The sequence below is a fragment of the Elephantulus edwardii genome, unplaced genomic scaffold (genome assembly GCF_000299155.1).
Source record: "Elephantulus edwardii isolate Elephantulus edwardi_28Jun2011 unplaced genomic scaffold, EleEdw1.0 scaffold00026, whole genome shotgun sequence".
Classification (NCBI taxonomy): Eukaryota; Metazoa; Chordata; class Mammalia; order Macroscelidea; family Macroscelididae; genus Elephantulus; species Elephantulus edwardii.
In genome coordinates, this window is record NW_006399776.1 from 14,087,503 (window position 1) to 14,099,510 (window position 12,008).

A 12,008-nucleotide genomic window follows, 5' to 3' on the forward strand; every position below is an offset into this window, starting at 1 on the left:
AAACAAAGAAAAAAGGGCATAAATAATGTGCATAACGTTCAAACAGACAAGGGAGAGAACTGTTTAAAAGGACCATATGTTTAGGTATTAATGGCATGACTTGAGTCTAGAAAAAGAGTTGCATAGTAAAGTGGTAAGGGGTGGGGGGAGGGGTACTGTATGACAGTGAAAGAACTTTTTTTCCAAAGAAAAAAGGGAACTGGGGCGGGAGGTGGGGGGAGACAGGGACGGGGGAAAAAAGCACAACACTTTTGTGTTTGCTTTTGGTAGCATTTTAAAAATGGCTTTAAACATACTTTTTAAACAGATTGATTAAAATATTTTCCCATAGCTTGCAGTCAATTTTGTACTGAAGACTTCTTTAATTATATTTCTTTTTTTCAGTACAAGAAAGTTTAAGTTAAATTTAGGCCTTTTATAGTGTCTAAGTCCCTTGTGTGTTTTTTTTTTCTCCCCCATCTTCAGCTTTCTGAGAAGTATGGAGTCCATGTTTGTGGCGAAGGAGGAGAGTATGAAACATTCACTTTGGATTGTCCTCTATTTAAGAAGAAAATAATTGTGTAAGATGGCATTTCATTCTTCCCATTCCTTAGACTTAAGTGATGGAAGCAACTTAACATTAAGCTCGAGGCAACTTTTGTTGGGAGAAATAGAACATGTCCTCCAAGTTCCCAAACACTCAGTTTGTTTAATACTGGTGAAGTCGTCTGAATACCTAAATCAATACCTGACAAGACGAGGCCTTCAGAGAAGGCTATAAACTTTTTAGACATTGCACTTTCGTTTACTTGCTGATTATGGCCTGCAGTAAAACTGGTACCTACACACTGACACTTTTATCTTTTCATGAAGTGCGAATTGCTTGTATTATTTATCTTTCATTACCACTACATTTGATAAACTGCCACATCAGTAGCCTGTGGGTTCCATTAACTTCTTCCTCTCTTTCCTTTTTTTTTTTTACTTTAACAACTTAGAATGGTAATACTAACCATCTCTCTTCAATTATTTGGAGTTTTTTAACATACAAACTTTGTTCTTAAATGAATTCTGTTTTTGGTGAGTGGCATAATTTCTTTACCATAAATTATTGAAATTAGCATAGAGAAAAACAACATTCTTCAGTTTGTTACATTATTCTTATTCTAATTTATGTAGCTTTTCTTGCATACTAAGAAAGCACTTTATCTTCTTTTCCTAAGCTTTTATGATTTCTGGAAAAGATTGTCAGAATCATGCTTGATTTTATAAATCATTTTATAAATCTCATCTGATAAAAGATTAAACTTCTGTATTGAATGGACAGCTCCTATATTTTCAACACTGAAAGCCAATTTCTTTGTACATGTTAATGAAAGAACAGATGATATAAAAAATTAAGGCAACCTTAAGTGGCTGTTTCAAAATACACATCTATCTAGTGAGACATAATCAAGCCAATTTCTTTACCATATTACAATATTCACCCACATATTGTTTTGACTTCCTTATCATTCATAATAATCTTAAAATGATAATGTATTCAACAAATATTTATCAAGTACCTATTATGCCCAAAGCATTCTATTGGACATCACTGATGTTGGAAATAGTTTCTATTTTTAAAGTGTTGTGAAGGAGACACATCTATATAGAATTATGTTGCTATTGTTAGTTGCTATATAAGATGATAAATTATAAGAGTCATAAGAATAATTTTATAGATAGGATATTTTACTTCTGAAATTATTCATGATTGAAATATACATGAGCTATTATTTTTGTACCATGGACTGCCAAGAAAACAAACAGATTCATCCTAGAGAGGGTTAAACCAGGCTGCTCCTTGGAGGCAAGGATTCTGGGGCTTTGTCTGACATACTTTGGACATGTTGTTAGGGAGACAGGTCTTTAGAGAGGGACATCATGCTGGGTAGAGTGGAGGGACAGCGCAGGAGGGTAAGACCCTCTATGAGTTGGATTGATTCCGTGACTGGGGTAATCAGGATGGGTGTGTCAGAGGCAATGAGATTGGCACAGGATGGAGCAGGGTTTAGGGCTATTGTACATAGGGTCGCTATGAGTCGCAAACGACTCGACAGCGCATAACAACAACAACATTATTTTTGTGACATAATTGGTTTTTTCAAGAAATAATTAGAATACTAAGGTAAATTATTGTTTAATGGGAAACCTGCAAAAACAACAACAATATGATATTATCCAAGTTAGGGGTGAAAGTGCAACAATAAGAGAAAGAAAATGTCAGACGTTAGTAATTTACCCATTTGCCTCAAGACTTGAAGTACTAGGATACCTAGAATTCTTTATGGTAAACCAGAATTTCAAGATATTTACTGCTTTGCACTAAATAACCATAAGGCCTGTTTATCATTGTGTTTTATATCTGAAAAAAATAATCATTTCCAACAAGGAAACTAAAGCCAGGCCTGCACAGTGACATGAATGGCACTGTCATGCTATTAGAGGGCACTATAGGGAAGTTATATTAAAACCTGAACTCTTTGGCTTAGTAATAAGGAATTGCTCTGCCGAGCCAATGAAACGTGGTTCAAATCTACAAGCTGTTCTGTGGGAGAAAGGAAGGGTCTGCTGGGTTGATTCTGACTCAACAGCATACCAACAATAGTGCCAAAATGAGCTATTCAATTCAGTCCAACTGAGTTAACATATATTAAGGCCAATTACATGAGTAGAACTCTGCAAGCTGCTACCCTGCTCTCTAGGAGTTCTTCATGTACCAGAGAAACTGACAAGCAAATCAACATTTTGATATGATAACATAATGGTGTATGCTTGAGAGCATAGAGGATATACTGTCTTTTCTTTCTTATCTTAGTTACTATCAATTAATGACTAGTCTAGTTCTGATGTTAAATGCATCTCTAGCATAATAAAAGTAAATATTAATATGAACAAATTTTAAGTGCAAGGAAAATAATTCAGCAAATGAAATAAATTCTCAGTGACACAGGTTAGATATTAAAGGAAAGATAACGGTATTGTTTCATCCTAAGTGTTAAATGCCATGTTATAGTGCTCCATGCTATTTTGTCTTGAAAAGTGTAGAAAATATGAATAAATGTAAGGCGTGAAAAGTGGTAAGTTATGTTTGTTGTTGTTGTTGACTGCCTATGAACGAAAGGCCTGCAGTCCTTCTACAACTATGACAAAGTGTGCATTTATGTGAAGGTAGGTCACTGAAAAACCAGCATAACTTTGTGATAGTTTTCATTAAGTATGTATAAAAATGTAAGGGAGAATGTGTAATAAACTCTAAATCATCATTTGTTTATTCAAAAGCCTTACATGAGTACTGCATAATGTGTTTTGTGTGTGTTGGAGCAAGGGATAGGTGAGCAGGCAAACCTAAAAGAATTATTTCCTCTGAGAAGGCAGATAGGCACACAGATACATAATATTAATCTACTGTATCTGTTATGAAAGGGGTATAATGCACTTAAAAGCTAACTGTTATTGTTATAATGCACTAGCAAATGAAACTGACTCATAGCTGAGCTGCCAGCATCTTCCTTCAACAGAGCAGCATTGGAACCTCATGCCTGCAGGTTGAAAATGCAACTGTTTACCACTAAACCACCAGAGCTTCCTAGGGAGGTAACTTAACTGTTTAAATGTGTCAGAGAAAGCTTCACAGAAGTGATACGTAAGACAGCGGTGAAGATCATTCCATAAACTACTTCACTGGGGCTGCACCAGCAGTTCAAGAGATAGGCAGTCTCAGAGACCCAATAAAAATGGTCAGCTATGTATTGGTTTCCACCGAATGGTAATGATTATAAGGCTAAGAAGGATCCCTGGTGGTATGGTGGTTAAAGCACTCAGCAGCTACCTAAATAAAGGTACATAAATAAAGCTAAATAAACATCTGCAGTTTTAATTTTAACCCACCAGCCACTCTGTTGGAGAAAGATATGCAGGCTGCTGGTGTAGTAATTAGAGCCTTAGAAACCTTATGAGGCAATTCTTCTTTGTCCTATGGGATTGCTATGAATCAGAATCAACTCAGTGGCAATCTGATTGCCTTTTAATGGTTTTTCTTTTGGTTTTTACTGAAGATATGTTTAATTCTATGAAGATAAAATGTATACATTTTGATGGCTACAGGATCTTTTGTTTTCTAAGAGAGGTAAGACAGTACATAGGCCCAACCTGGCACAATTGTCCTTTTTTTATTTTTTTAATACTAGTTTATTTATAAACATCGATTTTGTCTTCCAATTTCCTTTGCCCTCACCATCAAATTGTACAACCCCATGATTAATCCCCTCTCCCCCTGCACATCCTCATCCATCTGCTTCCAACCTCTCCCACCCCTTTTGGATCCTTATACTCATTCTACAATAATGGTTTTATACAGTATTTGTCCTTGTGGGACTGAGTTAGTTCACTCAGCATAAGGCTCTCCAGTCCCTCCCAAGTTAGGTAATAATTTACAAAATCATTACTCCTGTGTTCTTTGTAGTTTTCCATTATATGAATGTACCATAATTTCTCAGTCCATTTCTTTTTGGCAGGATGTTTTGGCTGTTTCCATGTTCTTGCGATGATGAATAATGCTTCTATGAACATTGGTTCGCAAATCTCCATTTGTGCCTCAGTTCTCATTTTCTCAGGGTATATTCCAAGTACTGGAATAGCTGGGTCATATGAAATTTCTGTGTTTAGCTTTTTGAGGAAGTGCCAAACTGCCTTCCAGAGTAATTGCACCATTTTACAATCCCACCAACAACGTATGAGTTCCCTTTTCACCACATCCTCTCCAATATCTATTATTTGCTGCCCTGTTAAACTTTGCCACTTTTACTGGAGTGAGATGGTACCTCATTGTGCTTTCGATTTGCATCTTATTGCCAGTGATTTGGAGCATTTCTTCATGTGTCTGTTTGCCATTAGAATATCTTCCTCTGAAAATTCTTTCCATGTCTTTTGCCCATTTTGTAATTGGGTTATCAGTCTTTTTCTTTTGGAGGCTTAGAAGTATTCTGTAAACTTTTGTTGTAAGACTCTTGTCTGAGATGGTATTACCAAATGTTTGTTCCCAGTTGGTAGGTTTTCTTTTCACCCTGTTGGGGAAAGTTTCTGATGCACACATGGATTTAATCTTTAGAAGGTCCCATTCATCAGTTTTATCCTCTTCAGACTGTGCATTTCTGACTATATTTGGCAGTCTCTTTAAACCTTGCACTAGTGCTTCTAAGCTTGATCACAGTTTGTCTCTTATGAAATTTATAGGTTTGGGCTTTACTCCAAGGTCTCTGATCCACCCTGAGTTGATTTTTGTGTATGGTGTGAGATGTGGATCCTGTTTCAGTTTTCTGTAGGTAGCAGTCCAGTTTTACCAGCACCAATTGGTGAAGAGGTTGTCATTTCCCAATTTGATAGCTTTTATTTCCTTGTCAGATATCAGTTTGCCATAGAGAGTTGGGCCTATTTCTGGGTACTCAATTCTGTTCCATTGGTCTATGTGCCTGTCATTGTACCATGCTGTTTGTTTACTACTGCTGTGTAGTAGGTTTTGAGGTCAGGGAGTGCTTTGCCTCCCACCTCAATTTTGTTTCTCAAAAGTGTTTTGCTTATTTGAAGTTTCTTGGCTCTCCAAATAAACTTGATAATTTCCCTTTAATTCTCCTTGAAAAAATGTATTTAATAGCTGGATTGGGATTGCATTGAACATGTAGATTACTTTTGGTAGGATTGTCATTTTCACGATATTGAGACTTCCTATCCATGAACAGGGCACATTTTTGCTTTTCTTTAGGTCTTTTATTGTGTGTTGCAGAAATGCTCTGTAGCTTTCTTTGTACAGGTCTTTTGACAATTGTCTTTCTTTAGTGGAAGAAAAAAAACAAAGATAACTTTTTTTACTTTAAAAATGAATGCCCTTCATTTTTTCTTTTGAAATGAGGGCTAGGGCTTGACTTGAAATATTCGGGAGAAGAGCCAAGGGCTTGGTTCAACTATCACTTAGTAAATAGCAGTGAGTCTAGGACAGCAATGAAAAGGATCAGGGGCAGACTTTTGGTTGAGGAGTAGCTTCAGGTGTGTAAGAGGTAGTGTCCAAACTGATTGTCATTGCTATTGTTATGTGCAGTCAAGTCACCTGTGACTCATAGCAACCCTATGTACAACAGCTCTGAACCCTGCTTTATCCTGATCCGACACACTCTTGTAACCCCAGTTACTGTGTCAATGCATCTCATCTGGTGTCTTCCTCTCCTGCACTGTCCCATCCATCCTAGGATGATGTCTTCAAGGACTCATCCTTCCTGGCTGCGTGCCAAAAATATGTGAGGTGGAGCTTCAGAATCCTAGCCTCCAAGAAAAAAACTTGGTTTCACCCTCTCAAGACAGACCTTGGCAGTCCTTGGTGTGTTCAAGACTCTTCTCCAGCACCGCAACTCAAAGACATTGATTATTCTTCTGCATCATTAATTATTATCCAGCTCTTTGATGCATAGCAAGTAATTGCAATGACCTTGGCCTGGATCAGGTGCACCTTGGTCTCTGGACTGACATTGTTGCTCCTCAGTTCTCTGGAGAGGTCTGTGACAGCAGATTTTTCCCAGTACAGTTTGTCTTTTCCTGACTGCTGGTGCTAAGAGTGTTGATTGTGGAGCCAAGCAAACTGTAATTGTTAACAACCCTAGTCTTTTCTCTATTTATTATGGTGCTACCAATTGGCCCAGTAGTGAGACTGTTGAAACTACAGACCTTGACTTCTACAGCAAGCACTTCATGTCCTCTTCAGTTTCAGCAAGCAAGGTTGTGTCATCTGCATAACGTAGGTAGTGATGAATCTTCTTGCAATCCTGATGACACATCCAACCTCATAAAGCCCAGCCTCCCGAATGATCACTTTGTTTTGCATATAGATTGAAAAGATAGGGAAACAGGACGTGTCCCTGATGCACGTTTTTCTGATTTGGAACCATGCAGTATTTCCTTGCTCTGTTCTGAGGACCACTTCCTGGTCTAAGTATGGGTTTCACATGAGCACAATGGTAATCTGGGATTACCATTCTTCTCAGAAGCACCCACAATTTGTTGTGATCCACTCAGTCAAATGCCTTTACAGATAGAGTTAAACAGATAGACATCCCTCTGGTATTCTTTGCTTTTTAGTGAGATCCATCTGATATTGGCAGTAATGTCTTCAGTGCCATGACCTCTTCTAAACCCATCTTGTATTTCTGATAGTTCTCTGTCAATGTACTATTCCAGTTAGTTTTGGGTAATCTTCAGCAGGATTTTGCTTGTGTATGATATTAGGGATATTGTCCCTGCTCTGTAGGGGTCACCTTTTTTTGGAATGGGAATAAATATGGCAAAATTAAGTGGAAAACATTTCACAGTGATACAATTGCTCTAAATTGTCTGGGATGGCATAAGCCTATTTCAGTAAATCTGCTTCTAGATTTCAAAGTTAGAGAAATGTATGAGACAAGGGAGGTCAACAACTGATCAATGAAAACTGTTTCAGATGATAGTTTATAGAAGTAAAAAGGTAGGCAATATAGCCTTATTCTGAGGCTGAATTGTTCAGTTAAGATGTAGCCTGCTGAATTGTTCAATTAAGATGTAGCCTCTCCAGTTCTGGTTTTATACAAATAAATAAAATTATGGTAGTCATTTTGAAATTATGGATTTAATAGAATCCCTGAAAATTGCTTTCTTCATTTAATGCTTAGAAGATTGTATGCTTCTCTGAATAACAATCTCAGTTCAGGGTGCAGTTATTACATCAATTAAATGAGTCCTTTGCTGTCAACCGTCTTTCTAGTAGCACTAACTCTCATGAGAGGGGAGAACTTTCAACTGAGATAGTACAGATTAGGGTTAATTATCACTTTAGTGTACTCTATTGATGTGGATGTAAAAACCAAGCTTCTTAGTTTAGTCATAACTAAGATTTATGGCCAATTTCCATGTTGGTATCAGGGACAGAGATTGAAATTTAAATTAAGAATGACATTGTAAACAAGAATGAAGGTTTGATTCTGGATACTAAGTCAAGATATAAAGATAGAGCTGGTAATTCTAAAGTAAATGGAGAAATAAGACTAGAACTAACAAACCAAGAGGGAATCAAGACAGAGAGACGGGTGAGAGGGCCTCTTCAGTTTCTCATTGTTTTCCTCCAACTCGGTATTTTTGGAGTCTTTTTTTTTTTTGTGCTACTCAGAGTGATTGAAATATAATCTATGAACCAGATTTTCTGTTAAGGATTCTTTTTAATGAGTCTATCTCTATTATATTTGCTTTCTCTTCAGCCCATATTGTTTTTGATATGTACCATCGAGTTGCCTGCGACTTATAGCGACCCTAAGTACAATAGCCCTAAACCCTGCTCTATCCTGTGTCAATCTCACTGTTTCGAGTGGCACACCTATCCCAACTACGCCAGTCACTGAATCAATCCACCTCATAGAGGGTCTTCCTCTCCTGCGCTGTCCCTCCACCCTCCCAAGTATGACGTCCTTCTCCAAGGATTGGTCCTTCCTTGCAACATATCCAGAGTATGTCAGATGAAGCTTCAGAATCCTTACCTTCAAGGAGCTTCCTGATTTAAACCTCTCTGAGAAAAACCTGTTCGTTTTCTTAGCAGTCCGTGGTATATTCAATATGCTATTCATTTTATTTTCCTGAGCTTAAAAAGATGCATATTTAATACTATAAGTTCATAGTTCTTTTTCTTAGTAAAATATTTTTGTCTTAAATCTCTTAAGTAGAAAGATATTTTGCTCATGAAAAGGTAACATTTTGGATCTAAGTATCTAGAGGTCGCCTCTTGACACCAACTATGTATTAAAACTTGGTTCAGATTTTCTCTTTACATTGTTTTTGTTGTGGAGTCAGAACTGACTTATATCCAACTCTGCAGCAGGTTCTCAGAGGCAGTAACTCACACAGGAAGAGATTGCCCATCGGCCTTCTGCAGAGCAGCTGGTAGATTTGAACCATGTGCCTTTGGGTTGGCAGCACAGCTCTTTACCATTAAGCCATCGGAGCTCCCTTCTCTTTATATTAGTGGGAGGGAAAATTGTTTTGTCCTATTACCACTGTTAAAATGTTCACTATATAGTTGTGTAGGGAGCTCTGGTAACCTGGTGCTAAGGAGTTACCCTGCCAACACAAAGGCATACAGTTCAAATCCACTAGCTGCTCCAGAAAAGAAAGATGGGCAGTCTCTTCCTGTGTGATTTACTACCTCTGAAAACCCTCTGTGAGTTGGTTCTAACTTGATGGTCAATAATAATAACAAGTATTAGTGTAAATAGTGCAACTAATTCCTGAAGCATTAGAGAAGTATGAGTGACTTCTGTTTTTAAAATGTCAGCTGAGATACAAAACATTATTGCTTTTTTAACAAACAACAATATAAAATAATTAGTTATTAGAGCTTCACACCTACTGTTAGTTATTTGTATGTGCTTTGCAGGGTATCTTTGATAAAAGTTGAGTTAATTTACATGCATCCATATGGTGCCAGCAAGCAATTCATACCATTTACCTGAATGTGGTAATTACTATGTCAGACGATCAATTTTAATAGCAATGATATTGCAGTGTTAAGAGTTCATCTGAAGCTTAAAGTCATCACCATTACTGCTTTGCGAGGGATAATTGAGATTTTGTATGAAACACTGAGTGAATTATTTCTTGAAAATGAAAAGAATAATGATAATAAAACGCTATTATTTATTCCATACCCAGCAACTTTGTGAAAGTGAAGTTGAATAGAAGTTGAAAATCTCAAAATTGCTAGAAGAGCTTTGAGTAAACCTGAAACTTGAGCAGTGTGTCCTTATAAAAAGAAAAGGCCACATTATTTTTCATGAGTTTTGTGTTTCCCAGCCTTTTATAAATTAAATATTGGACTATTAAAAATATATATTAATCATTGTATATTATATACCGATGTTGTGTGTGCCTTTGAGTCAGGCAGAACTAACGCACCTTTCAGCTTTCCAAGGCTGTAAGTCCCACAGGAATTTGCCCATGCTCCTCCCATTTGGACCACAAATTTGACTAATAATTTGAACCACAAATTTGACTAACTAATTATTTTATATTGTTGTTTGTTAAAAAAAATTGCTTATCTGCTCAACTTATTACTCATAAGCCACCAAATAGAGCAGAAAAATTTTGGTCGTGAAGGTGGTACAGGATACGACAGGGTTCAGATCTGTTGTTGATAGGGTCACTGTGAGTCAGAGTTGACTTGATAGCACCTAACAACAATAATGTTATCTGTAAATGGAAAATGCAAAATGAGGATTGTTAATGTCTTCTAGCTAATAGCAGGAGTGATTTGCCACAGTTTATTTAGTAGATAAATGTCTGCTAATATTCTTGTATTTCAGGGATTCATCTGAAGTAGTCATGCATTCAGCTGATGCATTTGCACCTGTGGCATATCTGCGCTTTTTAAAAATGCACTTGGAGGACAAGGCAAGTAAATCTAAGGTCCACAGCGATTTCAAAAGAAAGACAGAGTTATGTACACTGGCTCTGTTATAACATGTGATCAAAGGGCAAATAAATTATTAGTGCCAAATTCTTTTAGATCTCAAGTCAATAAATAAGAATTTTACAGATTTTTCTAGTTTTAAATCTCTAAATGGTACAAAAGATAGTGCAGTTCTCTCACGGTATGGAAGTTCAGTTGCAAATGGGAATCAGAGAGTGAGGCTCTTAAACAGTATATAGACAAATCTTCAATCATCTGGTAAGATAAAAGGAAGAAAGGAATAAAATTTTCCTGGGATATATTCAGGGAAACAGAAGTGAAAGATGGAAAATGTTTTATTTATTGTCAAAGAACAACAGAATGTTGATGCAAAGCTGTTTTGTGGAATAAGTAAAGATGTGGATTAGATTATTTTAGACTAGATTAGGTTAGATTAGACAAATTTGATCCCTGAAAATTCCATTATGCACCAAAGAAATGTTAACTGAAATTAGCAGAGGAATTGGAAATAGTTATACAAGAATTACAGTCTATCATCTTAATCTTTTTTTATTATGTCATCAAATCTCAAGGCATACCCATAGCTATGTGATAGGTGATCTGCATAATCAAAAGGATTAATGAAGTAAGAAGAGTATTAGAATGTCAGAAACCTCAGGATGGGAGAATTTCCAGAAATGGAGATTAGTTACTGATTTCAGTAAATGTTAGGCATAAACAAAATTGAAAAGAAATTATTAATTTGAGCTAGAATGCGATTGTTAGGGACCCTTTTATTCAAAGTTAGTGTTCTTTATACTAAGCTAGGGAGCTGTGGTGTCGTAGTGCTAAGAAGCTACACAGCAATCCCAAAAGGAACATAATTGGAATCCACCTGCTGCTCTGTGGGAGAAGGATAGGCAGTCTCCTCCTTTGGGATTTACTACCTCTGAAAACCAGCTGGAGGGTCAGCTATGGGTTGACTCAGAGAACAGGTGCTCTTTAAGAGGATGAAGTTCTACTGGTCAAAAATCTTTCAGAGTCACTGAAAAAAGTCCCTTACTTAAAGGTCTTTACTACTATTGCTGTCGTTTGCACAAGTGGAAAAATCAAACCACTTTGTTTTGATATTTGGTCTCACAGTCCATTTGCCCTACTGCAGAAACAATGTTACTTCTTGAAGATGAGATATTCACCGAAAATGAATAAATATGACTGCATTTTCCTTTTCTCTCTTTTTTTTAGGTGTTCCCAGAGCCTGACAACAACAGAACGTCTAATTATATCCACAATTCTTGAAAAGCACTTAGCAGCTGACCTACTACATTACAGTTCCTGTTTTAAAACATTCCACAACGGGTTTTTGTTTTTGTTTATTTTTTTTTCCACAACGTTTTTATCAACTATTTTGAGTAGATTTTTCTAAGTACTGTTTTCTCATGTAACTTACAAACTTTCATCACAAGTGGACTTGGGGAGAGGAATTATATAACAATGAAAGAACCTTCTTTTACTTCTCAAAGAGAGACGGAAC

At 36.8% G+C, this 12,008-nt stretch overlaps 1 protein-coding gene across 1 annotated transcript in view; it reads left to right on the forward strand.

Annotated features, from left to right (window-relative positions):
* Window positions 1-11,773, forward strand: part of DPH6 (diphthamine biosynthesis 6) — a 205,158-nt gene extending 193,385 nt beyond the window's left edge. The window contains exons 7-9 of the mRNA XM_006883043.1: window positions 466-560; window positions 10,389-10,476; window positions 11,720-11,773. Of these exons, the coding sequence (XP_006883105.1) occupies window positions 466-560; window positions 10,389-10,476; window positions 11,720-11,773 (237 nt within the window). The remainder of the gene's footprint in view (window positions 1-465; window positions 561-10,388; window positions 10,477-11,719) is intronic.
* Window positions 11,774-12,008: the final 235 nt, after the last annotated feature.